General features: G+C 43.7%; 2 protein-coding genes across 10 annotated transcripts in view; both read left to right on the top strand.

Annotated features, from left to right (window-relative positions):
* LOC109439888 (mast cell protease 1A) overlaps window positions 1-21,979 on the top strand; it is a 40,009-nt gene extending 18,030 nt beyond the window's left edge. The window contains exons 1-5 of one of the 2 annotated variants that reach the window (XM_074328097.1): window positions 18,743-19,073; window positions 19,999-20,143; window positions 20,608-20,743; window positions 20,928-21,185; window positions 21,570-21,976. In XM_074328097.1, coding sequence (XP_074184198.1) covers window positions 18,911-19,073; window positions 19,999-20,143; window positions 20,608-20,743; window positions 20,928-21,185; window positions 21,570-21,731 — 864 coding nt within the window. In that variant the 5' untranslated portion in view covers window positions 18,743-18,910 and the 3' untranslated portion in view covers window positions 21,732-21,976. Of the gene's footprint in view, window positions 1-18,742; window positions 19,074-19,998; window positions 20,144-20,607; window positions 20,744-20,927; window positions 21,186-21,569 lie in introns of those variants that run through there. The other variant, XM_074328098.1, reaches the window with a different exon arrangement.
* LOC141570611 (duodenase-1-like) lies at window positions 9,587-12,799 on the top strand. 8 transcript variants are annotated; one of them, XR_012494810.1, is made up of 5 exons: window positions 9,587-9,823; window positions 11,125-11,203; window positions 11,553-11,688; window positions 11,768-12,128; window positions 12,536-12,799. XR_012494810.1 is itself a non-coding variant. In XM_074328091.1 (5 exons), the coding sequence occupies exons 2-5, from the start codon at window positions 10,786-10,788 to the stop codon at window positions 12,044-12,046; spliced, it is 564 nt and encodes a 187-aa protein (XP_074184192.1). In that variant the 5' UTR covers window positions 9,587-9,823; window positions 10,768-10,785; the 3' UTR covers window positions 12,047-12,799. The 8 variants fall into 8 exon arrangements, 5 of the variants coding, with proteins under 5 accessions (XP_074184192.1, XP_074184191.1, XP_074184190.1 ...); XM_074328091.1 differs by adding an exon at window positions 10,768-10,855 and having other exon boundaries at window positions 11,768-12,799; XM_074328090.1 differs by adding an exon at window positions 10,267-10,855 and having other exon boundaries at window positions 11,768-12,799.
* Window positions 21,980-22,728: the final 749 nt, after the last annotated feature.

The following is a 22,728-nucleotide window of genomic DNA, read 5'->3' as shown; positions in this document are numbered from 1 at the left end:
GGAAAAAGAACAACAAAATAAGCCCAAAGGGAGTACAAGGAAGGAGATAATAAAGATCAGAGCGGAAATAAATGAAATAGAAACCAGAAAAACAATACAAAAGATCAATGAATCCAAGAGTTGGTTCTTAGAGAAGATAAACAAAATTGACAAACCTTTAGCCAGACTCATTAAAAAAAAGAGAGGACCCAAATTAATAAAATCAGTAATGAAAGAGGAGAAGTGACAACAGACACCGCAGAGATACAAAAAATCCTAAGAAATTACTATGAGCAACTGTATGCCAACAAATTTGACAACCTGGAAGAAATGGACAATTTCCTAGATGCATGCAACCTCCCAAGGCTAACTCAAGAGGAGACAGAAAACCTGAATAGACTGATTACCACCAAGGAAATTGAATCAGTAATAAACAATCTCCCAACAAACAAAAGCCCTGGACCAGATGGCTTTACAGGTGAATTTTACAGAACGTTCAAAAAAGAATTGTCACCTATTCTCCTCAAACTCTTCCAAAAAATCCAGAGGGAGGGAAGACTCCCAAACACTTTTTACGATCCCACTATCACCCTGATCCCAAAATCAGACAAAGACACCACAAAAAAAGAAAACTACAGGCCGATATCGCTAATGAATATAGATGTAAAAATCCTCAACAAAATACTAGCAAACAGAATTCAGCAATATATTAAAAAGATTATACACCATGATCAAGTGGGATTCATCCCTGGTATGCAAGGGTGGTTCAACATCCATAAATCAATTAATGTGATACACCACATTAACAAAATGAAAAATAAAAATCATATGATCATATCAATTGACGAAAAAGCATTTGATAAAATTCAGCAGCCATTCATGATAAAAACCCTTAAGAAAGTGGGAATAGAGGGGTCATATCTCAACATAATAAAGGCCATATATGATAGACCCACAGCTAACATCATACTCAATGGGGAAAAGCTAAAATCATTCCCCTTAAGATCAGGAACAAGGCAAGTTTGCCCACTTTCTCCACTTCTATTCAATATAGTGCTGGAAGTTCTAGCCACAGCAATCAGACAAGAAAAAGAAATAAAAGGCATCCAAATCAGTAAGGAGGAAGTAAAACTGTCATTATATGCAGATGATATGATACTATATATAGAGAACCCTAAAGACGCCACCAAGAAACTATTAGAGCTGATAGATGAATTCAGCAAAGTAGCAGGATACAAAATTAATATTCAGAAATCAGTTGCATTTGTATATATCAATAATAAAACATCAGAAGGAGAAATTAAAAAACAATTCCATTTATTGCTCCAAAGACTATAAAATGCCTAGGAATAAATTTAACCAAAGAAGTAAAAGATCTGTACTCAGAAAATTATAAGACACCGAAGAAATAAATGAAAGAAAATACAAATAGATGGAAACACATACCATGTTCATGGATAGGAAGAATTAATATAGTTAAAATGTCCATACTGCCTAAGGCAATATATATATTCAACGCAATTCCTATCAAACTACCAATGACATTTTTCACAGAAATAGAACATATAATCCTAAAATTTATATGGGATAACAAAAGACCCCGGATATCTTCAACAATCTTGAGAAATAAGAACAAAGTGGGAGGTATAACAATACCTGACTTCAAATTATACTACAAGGCTACAGTAATCAAAACAGCATGGTACTGGCATAAAAACAGACCCATAGATCAATGGAACAGAATAGAGAGTCCAGAAATAAATCCATGCCTATATGGCCATTTAATCTATGACAATGGAAGCAAGAATGTACGGTGGGGTAAAGACAGTCTATTCAATAAATGGTGCTGGGAAACTTGGACAGACACATGCAAAAAGATGAAGCTGGATCACCTCCTTACACCATATACAAAAATAAATTCAAAATGGCTTAAAGATTTAAATGTAAGATCTGAAACCATAAAATTCCTAGAAGAAAATATAGGAAGAAACTTCACAGACATTACCCGGAGTAAGATTTTTACTGATATATCCCCCAGAGGGAAGTAAGAGGAAAAATAAACATGTGGGATTACATCAAACTAAAAAGCTTTTTCACAGCAAAGGAAACCATCAATAAAACAAAAAGGGATCCTACTGATTGGGAAAAGATATTTGCCAATGATATATCTGATAAGGGTTAATATCACAAATTTATAAAAACTCACTCAACTCAACTCCAAAAAACAAACAACCCAATTAAAAAATGGGCAGAGGACATGAAGAGACATTTTTCTAAAAAGGACACACAGATGGCAAACAGACATATGAAGAAATGTTCAACCTCACTAACCATTAGAGAAATGCAAATAAAAACCACAATGAGATACCACCTCACCCCAGTCAGGATGGCTATCATCAATAAATCAACAAACAACAAGTGCTGGCGTGGATGCGGAGAAAAGGGAACGCTGGTGCACTGTTGGTGGGAATGCAGATTGGTGCAGCCACTATGGAAAACAGTTTGGAGATATCTCAAAAATCTGAAAATGGAACTACCTTATGATCCAGCAATCCCACTCCTAGGTATCTATCCGGAGAAATCCAAAACTCCAATTCAAAAATCTTTATGCACTCCTATGTTTATTGCAGCACTATATACAATAGCCAAGACCTGGAAACAACCGAAATGCCCATCAGTAGATGACTGGATTAAGAAACTGTGGTACATTTATACAATGGAGTATTACGCAGCCATAAAGAAGAAAGAAATCTTACCATTTGCAACAACATGGATGGACCTAGAGAACATTATGTTAAGTGAAATAAGTCAGAAAGAGAAAGACAAATACCATATGATCTCACTTATATGCGGAATCTAAAGAAAAGAATAAGTGAATGAACTAATCAGAAACAGTTTTGGAAACATGGAGGAAAAACAGAGTGTTGCTAGAGGGGTGGGGGGTGGGGATAAGGGGAAGGTGAGAGGTTTTGGGAACGTACAGAGGGATAGCGGATGGGGGGAGGGGGGTTCACACAGGGTGAGGGATATAAATGATAAACGTCTAAGTTTTGCTTTGTCTTGTGCACCTGAAACTAATTTAAAAAATAAATAAATAAATAAATAAATACATAAATAAATAAATAAATAAATAAAGTGAAAGGGTGGAAATTGACACTCCAAGCAAATGGTACCCAGAGAAAATCAGGTGTAGCCATAATGATATCAGATGAAACAGACTTCAGGGTGAAAAAGATAACAAGAGACAAAGATGGACATTTCCTAATGGTAAAGGGGACTATACAACAAGAAGACATAACAGTCATCAATATTTATGCCCCCAATCAGGGAGCACAAGAAATATACCAAGCAACTAATAACCGAACTAAAGGGAGAAATTGACCAAAACACAATTATACTAGGGGACTTAAATACATCATTGACAGATATGGATAGATCATCCAAACAGAAAATAAATAACGAAATAGCAGCCCTAAATGACACATTAGTTGAAATGGACATAATTGACATTTATAGAGCACTTCATCCTAAAACATCAGACTATACATTCTTTTCTAGTGTACATGGAACATTCTCAAGGATAGACCATATATTGGGACATAAAATCAGCCTCAGCATATTTAAGAAGATTGAAATCATACCAAGCACATTCTCTGATCACAAGGCTTTGAAACTGGATATCAACTGCAAAAAGAAAGCAGGAAAAAACACAAATACATGGAGATTAAACAACATACTTTTAAAGAAAGACTGGGTCAAAGAAGAAATTAGAGGAGGGATCAAAAGATACATAGAAACAAATAATAATGAAAATACATCCTACCAAAATTTTTGGGATGCAGCAAAAGCAGTTTTAAGAGGGAACTTTATATCATTACAGGCCTATCTCAAGAAACAAGAAAACTCCCAAATAAATAATCTCATGTTACACCTTAAAGAACTAGAAAAAGAAGAGCAAGTGAAACCCAAGTTCAGCAGAAGAAAGGAAATAACAAAATCAGAGCAGAACTAAATGAAATACAGAACAAAAAGACAATAGAAAAAATTAATGTGACAAAGAGCTGGTTCTTTGAAAAGATTAACAAAATTGACAAACCCTTCACTAGACTCACTAAGATAAAAAGAGAGAAGACACTAATTAACGAAATCAGAAATGAAAAAGGGGAAGTTATCACGGACACCACAGAAATACAAAGGATCATCCAAGAATACTATGAAGGACTATATGCCACCATATTCAACAACCTAGAAGAAATGGACAAGTTCTTAGAAACATATAGCCTTCCAAGGCTGAACCATGAAGAACTGGAAAATCTAAACAGACCGATCACCAGTAACGAAATTGAATCAGTCATCCAAAACCTTCCAAAAGCAAAAGTCCGGGAACAGATGGCTTCACTAGTGAATTCTACCAAACCTTCAAAGAGGATCTAATACCAATCCTGCTCAAACTCTTCCAAAAAATTGAAGAAGAGACAGTACTCCCTAACTCATTTTATGAGGCCAACATTACCCTGATACCAAAACCTGGTAAGGACAACACAAAAAAAGAAAACTACAGACCAATATCTCTGATGAATACAGATGCCAAAATCCTGAACAAAATTCTAGCAAATCAAATGCAACAATGCATTAAAAAGATTATTCATTACGACCAAGTGATGAATAATACCAGGGGCACAAGGATGGTTCAACATACGCAAATCCATCAATGTGATACATCACATAAACAAAATAAAGGACAAAAATCATATGATTATATCAATTGATGCAGAAAAGCATTTGACAAGATACAACATCCATTTATGATTAAAACACTTAATAAAATAGGTATAGAAGGAAAATACCTTAACATAATAAAGGCCATATATAACAAGCCCTCAGCTAATCTCATAATTAATGGTGAAAAACTGAAGCCCTTTGCTCTACGTTCAGGAACACGACAGGGCTGTCCCCTGTCACCTCTGCTTTTCAACATAGTGTTGGAAGTCCTTGCCAGAGCAATCAGGCAAGAGAAAGAAATAAAAGGCATCCAAATTGGGAATCAAGAAGTAAAGTTATCGCTCTTTGCAGATGACATGATGCTATATGTAGAAAACCCTAAAGACTCCACCAAAAAGCTATTAGAAACAATCAATGAATACAGTAAAGTTGATGGCTACAAAATCAACGTACAAAAGTCCGTTACCTTACTATATACTAACAATGAAATCTCAGAAAAAGAAATACAAAAAACAGTTCCTTTTGCAATTGCAGTAAAAAGAATAAAATACCTAGGAATAAACTTAACCAAGGATGTGAAAGACCTATATGTTGAAAACTATAAGACATTTTTGAAAGAAATTGAAGAAGACACAAAGAAATGGAAAGACATTCTGTGCTCATGGATTGGAAGAATCAGCATAGTTAAAATGGCCATATTACCCAAAGCAATATACAGATTTAATGCAATCCCCATCAAAATCCCAATGGCATTTTTTAAAGAAATAGAACAAAAAATCATCAGATTTGTTTGGAACCACAAAAGACCCCGAATAGCCAAAGCAATCTTAAGAAAAAAGAACAATAATGGAGGTATCACACTCCCTGACTTTAGCTTGTACTACAGGGCTACAATAATCAAAACAGCATGGTATTGGCAGAAAAACAGACACATAGACCAATGGAATAGAATTGAGAACCCAGAAATAAAACCACATAAATATGGACAGACAATTTTTGACAAAGAAGCTAAAAACATGCAATGGAGGAAAGACAGCCTCTTCAATAAATGGTGCTGGGAGAATTGGAAAGCCACATGCAAAAGAATGAAATGGGACTGCTATCTGTCACCATGTACCAAAATTAATTCAAAATGGATCAAAGACTTAAGCATAAGACCTGACACAATAAACTGCTTAGAAGAAAACATAGGTACTAAACTTATGGACCTTGGGTTCAAAGAGCATTTTATGAATTTGATTCCAAAGGCAATTGAAGTAAAAGCTAAAATAAAATAATGGGACTATATGAAACTTAAAAGCTTCTGCACAGAAAAAGAAACCATCAACAAAATAAAGAGGCAACCAACTGAATGGGAGAAGATTTTTGTAAACAGTGCTTCTGATAAGGGACTAATATCCAAAATATACAAGGAACTCATGCAACTCAACAACAAAAAAACAAACAACCCAATTGAAAAATGGGCAGAGGACCTGAAGAGACATTTCTCCGAAGAGGACATACAAATGGCAAATAGACATATGAAAAAATGCTCAACATCACTAATCATCAGAGAAATGCAAATAAAAACCACAATGAGATATCACCCACCTCAGTCAGCATGGCTATCATCAACAAGACAAATAGTAACAAGTGTTGGAGAGGCTGTGGAGAAAAAGGAGCCCTCATACACTGTTGGTGGGAATGCAGACTGGTGTAGCCGCTATGGAAGGCAATGTGGATTTTCCTCAAAATATTATGAATTGAATTACCCTACGACCCAGAAATCCGTCTCCTGGGTATCTACCAAAAAAAACCTGAAAGCATTTATCCATAAAGACACATGTGCTCCAATGTTCATTGCAGATTTATTTACGGTGGCCAAGACATGGAAACAACGAAAATGTCCTTCGATAGATGAATGGATAAAGAAGTTGTGGTATATATACACAATGGAATACTATTTAGTGGTAAGAAAAGATGAAAAAGACCATTTGTGACAACATGGATGGATCTTGAGAGTATAATGCTAAGTGAAATAAGTTAGAAAAAACAAGAATCGTATGATTTCACTGATATGTGGTATATAAACCTAAAACAACAAAAGAACAAGACAAACAAATGAGAAACAGAAACTCATAGACACAGACAACAGTTTAGTGGTTACCAGAGGGTAAGGAGGGTGGGGAGTGGGAGTTGAGGGTAAGGGGGATGAAATATATGGTGATGGAAGGAGAACTGATTCTGGGTGGTGAACACACAATGGGATTTATAGATGATGTAATACAGAATTGTACACCTGAAATCTATGTAACTTTACTAACATTGTCACCACAATAAACTTTAATTAAGAAAAAAAAAGTTGTTTTAAACCACAGAATCATTTCCTCAAAGTAAATGTTGTATCTAAACCAGTATGGGGCTCTGCAATTTTTTTTTAATTTATTGTGTTCTTTGATTGTGTTTCTGAGTTCATTAAATTGCCTTCTGTGTTTTCTTGCATCTCGTTGAGTTTTTTCAGAAGTGCAATCTTGAATTCTCTGTCATTTCACTCACATATTTCTATACCTTCAAGTTCATTGTCTGAAGACTTTTCACTTTCTTTCTGAGCTGTCTGTTGCCTTGGTTATTCATAGCAATTAATGATTTATTATTTCTCTTCCTAGACATCTACAGGAGTGGGTTCTGCAACAGGTTGACAGGAAGAGATCTTTCTTTTGTTTTCCAGTATGGGTGTGTAGAATGTTTTTTCTCTCAGACTGCAGGTTTTTTTCTCTCTCACACTGTAGTGTTATGTTTTCTCTGCACTATTCCAGCTTCTCACACAATGGGGGGATTCCCTGGAAGGTGGGCTTCTCCTCTGTTAACAGTTCCCTGGGTCATAGGGCACCACATCCTTGTTGGGATGTGGAAGGCATTTGAAGTCCCAAAGCTCCTCCTGCACCAGATTGAGAGCCCTTGTGTTTCAGCAGTTCTGTTTACTGTTGCAGGGATCCGCCCAGATAGGTGGGGTCCGGGGCAGGGTGCATTGTGAGAGGTGGCCCAGAGCAATGGCGGTAACCACCACCACAGCCAATCCTGCTTCCACAGCTCCCTCCCCTTCACAGGAAATAGTTGGGCTGTGAATCTGTGTCTGCGAACCACAGTTCTCAGAACTGCAAATATTCTGATCCTTTGATCTGACAGTGCTACTGTTCCGCTTCTAGCACCGGGCAGGTGGGGGAGGGGCGAGTTCTGGGAGGGTGGGGGAGAGCGGCTAGTCTCAGTGCCTAAGGCTTCCATTCTCTTTGGCAGTGCGGGCTTAAACGACCATATTCAGCCTTCTTCCCTCAGTCTTTTCTCCGAGGTCCCTGCCGTGAGCGTTGGGTTCAGCCGTGTTATATGCTGCCCCCTCAGCCCTGTGGGCCATAAGCAGAGCCCTAGCAGTCCGAGTTCTTCCCTCTCCCGCAGCTGCGGTAGTTACGGGAAGCAGTGAACTTGGAGCAGTGAGCTAGGTCTGCGTCCTGCGCCCGCGCGGCTCCGTCTCTGCGCACTTCTCCCTACCCTCCTTCCCTGCTCACGCAGTTTCCCTAGCTTTAAGTGAATTCAGTCATGAGACTCTTCATCTTGAGTATCTGCTGTGTAGTGAGTCCTTTGTGGAGTTATAGTTTTTAAATTTCTTGTAAATTTCAGAGAAGCTTTCCAGAGGCTCACCTCACGCCACCAATTTGATGACGTTCTCCCAAATTTTCTTAATGAATATATATTACCACTATAATCAGAGAGGTATTTTTATTTATAAAATGTCTAGTACTACGCAGGTAAGTTCAAAAAAGTAGAGTATGATAAGGAGAATATTTACACCAAAATTATGCATTTTGGTACATAATATTCCTCATGTACAAATTGCAAAGCACACAAAATGCAAAGATGGAAATTTAAATTACCAGAATCTAACCACTCAGAGATACTTAGTTGTTCTTCGAACAGAATTGGGCTTGGGCTGTTCAGAAACAAAGGTCCATTACAGTATAGTGAGGTCATCAGCATAATTTGTTTATCAAGTGGGAACCTATTATGTGCCAAGCCTGCTATTTCAGAAGTGTGGCTCACTGGACAGAGGACAGGGAATACTACAGGACATTTACTGGTCTTTGGTTGCCCAGCACGCTTTCCCACTTCACGTGGTATTGGCAGTTTAGCAATCTGAACTTCCTTTGGGAAACCAGCCCTTTCCCAGTCTTAGTTCAAGTGGCTTGAGTGAGACCAACCCCAGCCTACCCAAACTAGGAATGACCTAGGCTTAAGTCAATCAGTGGATTCAACTTGTAGGGCCACAGTGATTCATTACTTTAGGCCAATACACATCAAGTGCAGGACTTTTGTTCAAAATATTGACAGGAGAGATGGACTCTATCGATCTGAGCTTTTGCAAATTAACAGGAGATGTTAAAAATCCCTAGGAAGGAAGCTGTGGTGATGAATGAGCTGCTGTATCAGTTTAGTAGATGAGGTCCATGCTCTCTCACTGTCTTGTGCATCCCTCCACCATGGCCCTTCCCATACAGTACTCTGGTCACTGATGTTTCTGTCTCCTCCACCAGATGGCCAGCTCTGTAAGGGAAGGAGACACAGCTCCAACACATTTCATCGTAGCACAGAGAAGGGCTTAAACACACATCTGCAAAACCAATTATCTTGATGGACTCGGTAGCATGGAAATAAAGCATTGGTGGTTCTATCACTGGGGACTCAGGTGTCAGGGTTCCAGCACCTCTACTGGTCAATACCACATCCTACAGCCCCCACCTCAAACCCTTGGGTTCCTACTCTGGGCTCGAAAAAGATGTCTGGTCTGAGTCATCAGCTGTGGGTACTGATGTGGTCTATGCCTAATTCTCACACAACCACCCAGAGAACGTCAAGAGGCAGGATGTGTGAGGGTGGGGAAGCTTTCATAGAAAGCCTTCTAGAATGAAGCACTACAAAACCAGAGGGGAACTCGACGTCCCTGAGCTGATCTGCACCTCCTTCCTCTCCCAGGGACCAAAAGAGAGCACGGAGGAAAACCAGCAATCCAATCTGGGCAGCTTTCCTGGGAAGATGTGGTCGTTCCTGCTCCTGCTTCTGTTGGCCTTTCTACTCTCCCCCAGGGCAGAGGCAGGTGAGTGACAATCCCCACTCTCGCTCCCACAGAAGGCGCAGAACTCTTGCCCCTTCTGCACATACCTGATCCATCTATCCACCAGGAATGTTTTGAACCACAGCTCCTGTCCCATCTCACATCCCCAAGCATGATGTTGGATAAGCTACCAGCATAAAAGGCCGGGCAGAAGGCTGTTCTCAAGAAAATCCAGTGGGTTCTATTTCCTCCCCAGGCCCTACCTTCACCATCTGGAAAGGGGAATTTTCCTAGAAGTACCTGGCTGAGGGTGGAAAATGAGATCAGTCCCAGTTTCCATGTCTGGCATTAGACAGGTGCTCTCTTTGTGTCTGCTTAGGAAGGAAGCTCTGAACTCAGGGGTCCCTGTCCCCAGAAGAGTCCTGTTGCCTTAGTTCAGTCCCAAGGCGACTCATTCCCGTTCTCCAATTTGTTTTTCTTCCCAGGCTTTAGCGGCTCCACACTTTCAAGGATGGGTCTGAGTTTGGCAACCCCAAACTTCTCTGCGTTCCTGAATCCCACAGCACTGCCCCTACCAAACCTCCTCAAGAGGTCCATTGTTGGCTTCATGCAGCCAATAAACACTTATTGGGCATAAACCCAGATGCCTAAACTGAGCTCTGGCCATTAGATAGCAGTATTGTTCTGGACTTCAGGGGACCACAGAACCTCAGAAACTAACTTGAAACCAAGCAATGTCCAGAGATGAATTTTCAGGAGTCTATAGGACTTTGCTGTCCCAAAGATAGTTATGCTCACCTCCAACTAAATGTGGAGAAAAACTCATAGACAAAGCCCGCTGCTCTTCCCTTTTGAGAGGAGAAACGTGAGACCCTCCGAGTTCGAGGCCAGCCCAGGCTCCCAAGTCCCCAGCAGTTTAGAGTTAAGTCAATGTCTTCCTGGTGGACTCAGTGAGTGCACAGAAGCACAACAAACTTTTCCTTCAGAGGAGATCATCGGGGGACATGAGGCCAAGCCCCACTCCCGCCCCTACATGGCCTACATTCAGTTTGTGGATAAGGGGACAGAGAATAGGTACGGAGGTGTCCAAGTGTGAGAGAACATTATTATGACGGCTGCTCACTGCAAGGGAAGGTGAGGGGCAGCAGCCAGCCTACCCCCCTCCACCACCAGACTCCTAACGGGAGGCCTGCCTCATTCTCGTCCCTACATGGCATAACTTAATATCACATCTTCAAAAAATGAATACTGTGGGGGTTTCTTTTCTGTGAGGACTTTGTGCTGACAGCAGCTCACTGCCTGGGAAGGTGAGGAGTTGCACCAGGGCCACCATTCTTCTTTAGAAACCGGGAAGGGAACCCTCATCTCGGGAGCTACAGACTTGAGCCACCTATTAACACAGAGCAGCTCTTCGGAAGACAAGTAAGTTTTGGGGAGGGAGGGACAGGTCAATGCAAGTGGCCGGTTGAAGAGAGAGGGACAATCAATGGTGGCAGGGGAAGGAGATGGAGGTTGTGCCCTGGAGCCCAGAGTGCACATGTGAGACCTTCACGGTTTGGCTTAGCGATAGGCAAGCTCAGCACAATGAAATCTGCTCCAGGAACTGCCTCTGAGCACAAGCTGCCAGAAGCAGAGGCACAAACACGCTCAGCCCCAGGGACCATGTCACTCGTCTCCACTCCAGTCCTGCCCTGTCCCCAGCTGGCCTCTTTCCTTCACAGCCCCTAGGCTATATCTCCTGTGACTTAACCACCCTCTCTGGTCTCTGCAGCTCAATTACTGTCGTCCTGGGAGCCCACAACATCAGGGTGAAGGAGAGTACCCAGCAGGTCATCCCGGTGAGAACACCCATACCCCACCCAAAATATAACAGTACCACGCGTGTGAACGACATCATGTTACTGCAGGTAGGGCTCCACTGCATCTTGCACACCTTAGCCTCAGGGTTTTGTGTCTACATGACCTCTGACCTGTCCTTCTTCCCAGTGTGGCATCTTTACTTGTCCCAGGGCCATGAAGATGGCAACCGCACGACTGTCGCTGCAGTCTCGGGACCACGGGTACATTAGAATTCCTGTCCTCTGCCTTCAGCTGGAGGACAAAGCCAAACTGAATTGTGCCGTGAGAATCATAGGTCTGCCCGGGAGAAGAGATGAGGTAGAGCCAGGGATGGTGTGCAGTGTGGCCGGCTGGGGGCGCCTGGGTGTGAACACCAGAGGGCCTGCGAAACTGCATGAGGTAGAACTTGAAATCCAGAGAGACTAAGAATATTTCTCGCCTCAAATATTACAACAACCCATTCCAGATATGTGGGGGGGACCCGACAAAGATTCAAGCTTCTTTTAAGGTAAGACCCCATCATTGTCCTTGCTCAGCCATGGGCACAGACGAGCTTTGAGGAGACCCAGGGCAGTGTGCCCTGTGCTTCTTGGCAGCTCGGGCTCAGTGGCAATTCCTGGAGTAGGCATACACCTATGTCCTCAGATATTCTGGTGCCGGCTCCCTGGGGGTGGGAGGTGGGGGAGAATGAGAGACTGTCCCACAGCCACTATGGACAGGCTTTATGCAGAAAGGAGAAGGGGACCAATCAGAGTCAAGCTGGAACCCTGGACCTAGGACCTAGGGAGGGAACAAGGCCTGTCCTGCAACTGAAATGCCACACAGCCCCATAACAGAGACCACCCACCCTTGATACAACAAGGAAGGTCGGACCAGGAGAAAGTCCAACTAAATTCTTCATCCATCTGCCCACAGGAGGACTCCCGGGGCCCCCTCGTATGTGGACAGAAGGCCCAAGGCATTGTCTCCTTTGGAAAAAATACTGGAAAACCTCCACGAGTCTACACCAGGATCAAATACTTTGTACCATGGATAAAAAGAACAATGAAATGCTTCAATCTGCGGAGACCAGATTGAGGCACCACGGACTGATCCATCCATCTTCTCTGGGGCACAGGCCAATACTGCACTAGGTAGAGGGGACTCTGGCAGACACTTAATAAACTCCCATCTCTAGACTGAAAATCATTGATTCCTCCGTTATTCACCTAAACCTTTATTAGTTACCTAGAGAAACAGGTAAACTGGGTTCAGAGGGTCAGAAGTGAGTACAAGTAGCAAGCTGAGAAGAGAGGGACCACACTGGCCAAATCCAGAAATGGTGGAGGACGAAAGTGAGCATTAGGGTAAACATGCAAACTCAGGCAATATCCTCATTATACAGCCTGAGGGCAAGAGACAGCACCCAGAAGCCCTACCCTCAGTGTCCTTGAGAAGCAGAGAGGACACTCAGCTCCTAGCCCTCCTGTTGCCTCGATTTCCCCTAACTGCAGCCCTGTCACACCTCAGCTGTCACCTACCCTTCACAGCTTGTGGTGTATGTCCTGAGAACCCACGACCCCCACACTCCCACTCGCTCTCTGTGCAGCTCCGTCATTGTCACCCTGGGGGCCCTCAACATCAAGCAACAGGAGAAGACCCAGCAGGTCTTCCAGGTGACAAAAGCCATCCCCCACCCAGACTATGATCCCAAGAACTTCTCCAATGACATCATGAACCTCTTCCTGCGATTGCTCTTCTGGGTCCTGCTGTTTCTCCTCTCACTGTGACCTCTTCCTTCCTCTTGCCCATCCTGGCCACCTGACTAGTCCCAGTGCCTCAGGGGGGAAGGAAGACAGTGCAGCCCCATCCATGTCCAGGCCCTGGGTCGCTGGCTGACCTGGGCTGTCTTGCCTCTTCCCCATCAGCTGGAGAGAAATACCAAGCTGACTAAAGCTGTGAAGGCCGTCCGCCTGCACAGGGGCAAGGACTCGGTGAGGCCAGGACAGAAGTGCAGCGTGGCCGGCTGGGGACAAGGTGCGATGGGTACCTTAGCAAACACTCTACAGGAAGTGGAGCTGACCATTCAGAAGGATCTAGAGTGCAGATCCCGCTTCCCCAGCTACTACTGTAGGGACACCCAGGTTTGTGTAGGGACCCAGGAGAGGATGATGGTTTCCAAGGTCAGGTTTCTAGCGTTTACCTAGACAGGTCCTGGGGAGAAGAACTTGGGGAGCTCTCGGGTATGGGAACGGCCATATCTTCATGCGTCAGCCTGAGAGTTTGAACAGCCAAGTCCACAAATATAGTCTTTATTGTTTTGCCCTGAGTGGATCCGGGGTTTGGGGGGAAGAAGGATCAGTCATCCCACAGCAGTGTCATCACCAGAGTTTCCCTGAGGATTGCAGAGAAACGCTTGGCGTGGGCCAAGCTGGAAAGAACAGTCAGAGCCAGGCTGGAGCCCTCCGACAAGGAGGTGAGGAGGCCTGCCCTGTCCTGGATCCCCACACAGACCCTAACAGAGGCCACCCACCCCTGAGGCAGGCATAAGTTCCTGCTCTGAGCTAATTCCCTCCTGCCCCAAATACACAAAACACTACACTCTCTTCTGGCGTGGGGTAAATACTGTGAGATCGCCTAACACTCAAAGGCCCATGTGGTTTCTCACATCTTGTTGCCCACAAAGCACACAGCAACACATCACTGAATGACCTTGGGCACTTTTACAAGGGAAGAACAGTATTTTCACACAGCTACTGATGTGCAGCTGAAAAAACTCCCCACGACTAACACTTGCTAAGGGTCTGGCCCCTTGACTGAAAAAGACAAAGGAAAACATAGAATGCAAAGCAAAACTAGTATTTTAAAAAGTTGCTGAGCCTCGTACTGGTTTAGATACAACATTTACTTTGAGGACATGTTTCTGTGGTTTAACACAACTTTGAGGACCGTGTTGTACGACTTCCTCTTTTCAGAAATGATAGAGAGAGAGAGAGACACAATGTCCCAGGAGGCAGTGGCGAGCAACTGATAGCACCACAGAGTTAGGACAGAGCCTGGACTGAGTCCAGGCCCCCTTGCAGCCAGCCCAGCAACATGTCTTATGTATTTTCTAACACCTGCCCTGCAACAACTTCCTGGCTCCCTGAACAAAAGATAAGCTTTTGCTCAGATACCTCCCTAGAGAGAAAGCCTCTAGGCTCCTATGGCAGCCATTCTGTGACAAGTATTCAAAACACTTTCCTTTGTGTGCTAAAGTCTGCCCATGGACACATTGGGATGGAGGCTGGTAAGCACCTTAAACATGCTGATTCCTTCAAATCTCCTTTGTCTGTGGAAGCACCCCTCCACCCCATGCCACCACAACATGGAGGAAATAATCCTTCCCTTGCTTAAAAATCTTTGTCATGAACATTCAAAAATGAAAAGAAATAAGATACCTCTGTAATGCTTCTGCTCACCAAGACCCTTTTCCACCACCCCTTCTTCCCTCCAGATCCACAAGAAGAGTCAGGTCTCAGCACAGCTACAGAGAGAACTGCAAAGTCAGCACCTTGAGCAGGGGGAATAGGCCCAAAGGAAGGCAAGAGCGTGCTAACTTGTCCCAGTAACATGCATTGGGATGGCTCTGCCTTCCCTGCCCAGCACCATACTTCTGCCTTACTTCCACTCTATGTGGACTTAGGTCCTACAGGGTTTGTTTCCTGTCTTGGTATCCTACACAACACTGAGTTGGAACAATAAACATATTTTAGCGTCAAAAGAGTACAGCAATGGGTTCTTTTTTGTCTAGGCCTCTTGCTAGACTCCATTTCTAATCCACAGATTCAGGATGATCAGTGAACGTCCGATAGGACAAAGACAATCACATCTATGCACATACTGTAATAGTCAAAATGGTGATAATCAAAGAAAAATAGAAAAAGTTGAAATTAAACAGACAGAAAATATAAGTTACCTTACTTCAGGGGAAGCAACAATAAGATTAACAATGAGCGTCTCATCAGAAATAGAAATGATGGACGTCAGAAGACAGTAAAGTCATATTTTGAAATAATTGACAGTAAAAAAGAAATAGACAATCTAGTTCTGGAATTCTATATCCATTGAAAATATTGCTTAAAAATGAAGGTGAAAATAAGAATGTGTTCAAAAGAGCACAGGTAAGAGAATTCGTTGCCATCACACGTGCACTGAAAGAATTACTAAAAGATGTTCAGGCTGAACATCCATTGTAAGCAGAAGGGAAAAGAGAAATTAAAGTTTAAAGAGAGACGAAGTACAAAATATGGGAGGGAGGATAAACAGAATCGCAGCCTTAAAAGCTTCTCATAGGAAGTGCTGTAACATTAATTCCAAGTAGACTGTGATGTGTGAAGAAGGCACATTGTACCCTAGAGTAACCACTTTAATAATATACTAGGCCTGACAATTAAGTTTGTGAACTCCTCCAAGAAAAAGTGCTACTTATCTCATTGCTGAATATCACTACGACTTCATCTAAATGTCTTCCTTTCAATAGTTGCTTTATCTTGGGGTAAAGAAAAACGTCATTGGGGGCCAGATCAGGTGAGTAGGGAGGGTGTTCTAATACAGTTATTTGTTTACTGGCTAAAAACTCCCTCACAGACAGTGCCTGTAAGCTTGTACATTGTCGTGATGCAAAAGCCATCAATTGTTGGTGAAAAGTTCAGGTCGTCTAACTTTTTTACACAGCCTTTGCAGCCCTTCCAACTAGTAAACTTCGTTAACTGTCCAGTTGGTACAAATTCATAATGAATGATCCATCTGATATCAAAAATAGTTAGCAACAAGTTCTCGAACTTAATTGTCAGGTTATGTATAGAGATATAATTACAGGACAAAAAAACAAGACAAAATGAGATAACTCGAAAGAAAAGAGGAAAAGGACAAAGGAAAGAATAAATGATGCTGAGAGAAATCAAAGGGCAATATGATATTCCCCAACCCAACCCTCTCGGTAATCGCATTAGATGTGAACAGATTAAACACTCCAATTAAAAGGCAGACCTTGCCAGTCTGGCTAAAACAATGCAAGACCCAATTTTGTGCTGTATACAAGAGACACATCCTAAATATAAAGACATGGGTAGAATGAATGTAAAACTATAGAAATACACAAGAGATACTCTGCAACCAATCCAAAGAAAACACCCTTGCCCATGAAGTGTGCTGTTTAACTTTTGAATTTTGGCCACCTGTGAAAAGAGCTAAAATGTCTCAGTTGAAGTTTCATTTCCATTTCTCCATATTTATTTCCATTTCTCTTCATATGAGTGAAGTTGACATTTTCTGCATTATTTTTTAAATATATTTTACCGTGATCTGTGCACGTCTTTGCCCATTCTTCTGTCAACATTTCCGTATTTTTCTTCTGGATTTTCAGAGTTCTTTCTATATAAAATCGGTTCCCTCTTTAATTGTGATACATATTGCAATGATTTATTTCCAAGTTTGCTGTCTGTTTTTGATTTTGTTTATGCTGCTTTTTGACATTCAAACTTCTAAAGATGATTTTTAACATATTACAATTTATTTATCAATGTGTTCTTTTAGGTTTCTCTATTTAGAGATATTAATAGAAAGGCTTTCCCCTTCTGGGTTTATAAAGAAATTTACTCATGTTAATTGCTAGTGCACTTACAGTTTTATTTTGTGTATTTGAGTCTCTTATCCATTTCAAGTTTATTCTGGCGGTTTATGTGAAATATACTCCATCTTGATATCTGAAAAAAGGACTATCTAGTTGTTGCAATACCCTCATGAGAAAGTCTATTTCCCAATGAACTGAAATGCCACCTTATCATAAACTACGCATCCTTACGTACTTGGAAATGTTTCTGGACTTTCTATTCCATTTCATTGGTCTCTCTGTTCACTCATGAGTCAGTATCATGCCATTTTCAGGAAAGAAGTTTTATAGGATTTTTTCAATATGTGATAAAGTTAAGCCTCTCCCTTACCATTCTTTTTCTTTTTGTCATAATTTTCCTAGCTATTCTTGCATGCTCATTCTCCACGTGAATTTTAGAAGAGTCTAGAACTTGTATAAGGCTAGGAGAATAAACTATATTTTCTAGTTCAGCTATTCTTATTGAAATCACATTAAATGCATATATTAGCATAGTACCAGATTATCAGAAATATAGCAGTTCTTTGGACAGTGGTCTGACAACACTGTTTTGTCTTCCTGGCATCCATTCCCACTTCACATGGCATCAGTAATTCGTTAAAGAGAACAGCTTTGGGGAGAGCCAACCCTTTGCTATTCTCAGGACACGTGGTTTGGACAGAGCACCCGACCTTTGCAAAGGCTGTGATCCAGACTGACAGGGATGACTGGTTTCGACTCGTCTGGCCACCTCTACATGTACCTAAAGCGGAGTGGCAGACTGGGCTTTGCTCTGACCGCCACTGTGTATGTCCCATCCCACAGGCTCTTCTTACATGCCTGCAGCACTGCTTCCTTTTTAAATCTGGGTCAGGGCTTTTGATTGCCCCAAGCAGTAGCACATGGTACAATGGATACCACATGACATCAATGTCAAGGTAAGAAAAAAAATACATCTTCTACCCCAGTCAATTTTCAGAGACGCTCACTCTGTAGAAACCCACCATCATGTTGCCAGACCGACCGATCCTATGCAGAGACCATACGAGAGGCCCTCACGGAGAGGAACTGACATGCCCAGTGGGCAGCAGCACCAACCACTGGGCATGTGTCAGCCATCCCTCGGCTGATCCCAGGCTCCAGGCTCAAGCCTCCCCTGACAGGAAGGGGAGCAAAGGGGAGCATCCACACTACATCCTGACCAACATTCAGATTTGTGAGAAGAATAAATTGTGTTGTCATTGTTGTTTGAAGCCACTCAGTTCTGTAGAAACTGGAATAAGCCATCCTCAGCACTATTGCCACACCATTGTATCCATCCCTCTAACTGTGCCCTCACCATCTTTATCTGATCACTGATGGTTTTGTCTCCACCAGATGCAAGAAATCTCATGACCAATACCCCTGAGGCTCAAAAAAGGGGCCTCAATAAACGGTCTACAAAAACCAAGGAAATGAGGGGTTCTTGCAGGCATCATCATGAGACTCAGGTTTCTGGGGGCTCTGGGACCTGCTACTGGCTAATACAGCATCTCCCACCACCCCACCCTGTAGCCACTGTTTCCTGTTTTCAGCTGCTGTGCCAAGCACTGAGTCAAGAGCTACAGGTGCTTATGTCGTTACTGATAAGTTCTTACTCCACTCAGGCTTGAATATTTCACCAGACAGCTGTGTCAGGGATGCAAATAGAGCCTAACGTGATAAAGTCCTCAAAACAGGAGAGCCTTCAGGTTAGAAGACCAAGAGGCAGCACCAGCAGCTCTGACCTGGGCCGCCTTCCCGAGAAGATGCAGCCACTTCTGCTCCTGATGGCCCTTCTTCTGTCCCCCATGGCAGAGGCAGGTGAGTGACTGTCCCGACCCACAGACTCCCGACCCCAATGCACACTGGCACAGCCATGCTCAGACGCTACACGTTCTGTCCTAGTCCATCCCCAGGAACTTTCTGAACTCTATGCTCAGCCCTGAATCAAAGACCAGCGTATCTGATGCTGAATAAACACTCCACGGGAATGCAGGACAGAAGGCTGTTCTCCAGGAGGGCCAGTGGGTACCATGTCCTTCCCAGGTCCTACCCTTCTCATCTGGCAATCTGGAAGAAGGTTGGAAGCTGAGAATGAGAAATAATTAATTCCCCAGGAAAGGGCACCTTGGATAAGGGGCTGAACCTCTCACATTCTAACTCAATGTCTTAAAATCTACCCTCAACCTTCTCCTCCTTCTCCAAGCTTTGTCATTCCTATGCTGCCCAGGAACGAAGCTGAGGACACAGTTGGTCCCAGAGTTGGTGGCATCCTAGTTCCCTTAGCACTTGTGATTGGCTGGTTCAGTCTCAAGTTCTCTCTGGTAATTTGTCAGTCAAAATGTTCCGAATATTACAAACCAGCAGCAGCTCAGTGAGTCTGGGAAACAAGAATGGAGAGAGGACCAGGGGACGTCAGGGAAAGGATTTTCCAGGATGTACAGGGCCTCCCCTGCTTGTTCCAAACACAAATCCTCTCTGCCCACATACGTGTCTGCAGCTACAATTGAGTAATAAGGACTGTCCTTCCCTTTGTCAGAGGGACAATCTGAGTCTTGGAGGACACTTGGCAGGCCACAGTTGTTGCCCCAGTAACCAGCAGGACGAATTCTTGTTACTGCTGACGACTACAGACCTCACCGTCTCCATCCCACTCCTCTCAAACCTGCCCCAGGTTATCCCAGCCTCCCTGGCTTCAGTCCTTGACTCCATGAGCACAGTACATAGGGTAGAATATTTCTTTCAGAGGAAATCATCGGGGGTCAAGAAGCCAAGCCTCATTCTCGTCCCTACATGGCATATCTTAAGATCACATCTTCAAAGAATAAATACTGTGGAGGTTTCCTTGTGCGTGAGGACTTTGTGCTGACAGCAGCTCACTGCCTGGGAAGGTGAGGAGTTGCGCCTGGGCCCCCACCCTTCTGTAGACACCTGGAAGGGAACCCTCATCTCGGGGGCTACAGACTAGAGCCACCTAGTAACACAGAGGAGCTCTTCTGAAGACAGATAAGTTTTGGGGAGGGAGGGACAGGTCAATGCAAGTGGCATGTTGAAGAGACAGGGACGATCAATGGTGGCAGGGGAAGGAGGTGGAGGTTGTGCCCTGGAGCCCAGCAGGCACATGTGAGACCTTCACAGTTTGGCTTAGCGATAGGCAAGCTCAGCACAATGAAATCTGCTCCAGGAACTGCCTCTGAGCACGAGCTGCCAAGAAGCAGAGGCACAAACATGCTCACCCCAGGGACCCTGTCACTCCTCTAGACTCCAGTCCTGCCCTGTCCCCAGCTGGCCTCTTTCCTTCACAGCCCCTAGGCTATATCTCCTGTGACTTAACCACCCTCTCTGGTCTCTGCAGCTCAATTACTGTCATCCTGGGAGCCCACAACATCAAGGTGAACGAGAGTACCCAGCAGGTCATCCCGGTGAAAACAACCATACCCCACCCAAAATATAATAATACCACGCATGCGAACGACATCATGTTACTGAAGGTAGGGCTCCACTGGATCTTCAACACTTTACCCACGAGGTTTTGTGTCCACATGACCTCTGTCCTGTCCTTCTTCCCAGTGTGGCATCTTTACTTTTCCCAGGGCCATGAAGATGGCAACCACCCGACTGTCCCTGCAGTCTGTGGACCACGAGTAGATTAAAATTCCTGTCTTCTACCTTCAGCTGGAGGACAAAGCCAAACTGAATGACGCTGTGAGAACCATTGGTCTGCCTGGGAGAAGAGATAAGGTGAAACCAGGGATGGTGTGCAGTGTGGCCGGCTGGGGGCGCCTGGGTGTGAACACCAGAGGCCCTGCGAAACTGCATGAGGTAGAACTGAAAATCCAGAGAGACATAGAATGTGTTTCTCGCTTCAAATATTACAACAACGCATTCCAGATATGTGTGGGGGACCCGACAAAGATTCAGTCTTCTTTTAAGGTAAGACCCCATCATTGTCCTTGCCCAGCCCTGGGCACAGGCGAGCTTTGAGGAGACCCAGGACAGTGTACCCTGTGCTTGTTGGCAGCTCGGGCTCAGTGGCAATTCCTGGAGTAGGCATACACCTATGTCCTCAGATATTCTGGTGCCGGCTCCCTGGGGGCGGGAGGTGGGGGAGAATGAGAGACTGTCCCACAGCCACTTATGGACAGGCTTTATGGAGAAAGGAGAATGGGACCCATCAGAGCCAGGCTGTAACCCTGGCCCTGGGACCTGGCACTGAACTGCCACACAGCCCCTAACAGAGACCACCCACCCTTGATACAATAAGGAGGGTCGGACCAGGAGAAAATCCAACTAAGTCCTTCATCCCTCTGCCCACAGGGGGACTCTGGGGGCCCCTTTGTATGTGGAGGGAAGGCCCAAGGCATTGTCTCCTTTGGAAAAAATACTGGAAAACCTCCACGAGTCTACGCCAGGATCAAATACTTTTTGCCCTGGATAAAAAGAACAATGAAACGCTTCAAACTGCGGAGACCAGATTGAGGCACCCCGGAACTGATCCATCCATCTTCTCTGGGGCACAGGCCAATACTGCAGTAGGTGGAGGAGACTCTGCCAGACACTTAATAAACTCCCATTTCTAGACTGAAAAATCATTCATTCTTCCTTTATTCACTGAAACCTTTATTACTTACCAACTATTGTGTCCAGAAACCATCTGTTCACATCTCTGATCTCTTACAGGCTTCCCCCTTCAGTGTAACTCACCTTCCATCTCTACAATAAAAAATCATGCTGCATCGTTAACAAACTCCTTCCAAATACACCTTCCCAGTGCCAGCTCCCCCTGCCAGGCTGAATGTAAGCTCCATCAGGAAAAAGGAGCAACTCCCCAGGAAAAAGTGACCCTCGTCCTGACAACCCTCGTATGGCATCCATATTCCTCTCCTACTTCAATCCACACCCACAGCCCTACCCCACTGGCAGAACCAAGGGCGAACACACAACAAAAAAGAATTCAGAAATTGAAAGAAGGATGAGCTAAGACTCTCTGGGTAGGGGGCCATTTCTCCTACCAGAACAGAAATGGGTGAGAAGCTTTGAAAAGCTGTCATTTCACCCCACGAAACACTCCTTCCCCAAATCATAGCAGTTGGAAGCCTGAGAAGATTCAGGAGGGCCCTTGAGTACTCCCAGGCCCAGCTCAGTGCCTGTCACAGCCCTGTCTTGGGTGCAGGGCTCAGTACAACCTCTGCTGTCCTCGCAGCCCATCCTCCTGCAGCCCGAAATGACCTTCAAGGTGCTCTTCCATCTTGGTCTAGGCCAGCCTGTCCCCATCTCCCATTGTGCGTGTGTGTGTGTGTGTTTGTGTGTGTATCCAAAGGAAACTCACTATAATGAAAAGTACTAGTTTCAAGAGTATTTTTCTACTGTTTCAACAGTATCCTATAGCGTAAAGTTTATGGAGGGAGGTTTTTTTCTTCTATTTTTCCACAATGTCTAAATCTTTCCCACGATTGAATTCAGAAAAGTAACCTCA

Source organism: Rhinolophus sinicus, linkage group LG03 (assembly GCF_036562045.2).
Source record: "Rhinolophus sinicus isolate RSC01 linkage group LG03, ASM3656204v1, whole genome shotgun sequence".
Taxonomy (NCBI): Eukaryota; Metazoa; Chordata; class Mammalia; order Chiroptera; family Rhinolophidae; genus Rhinolophus; species Rhinolophus sinicus.
The sequence above is the reverse complement of the archived record's forward strand: the minus strand, read 5'-3'. Positions and strand labels throughout refer to the sequence as shown.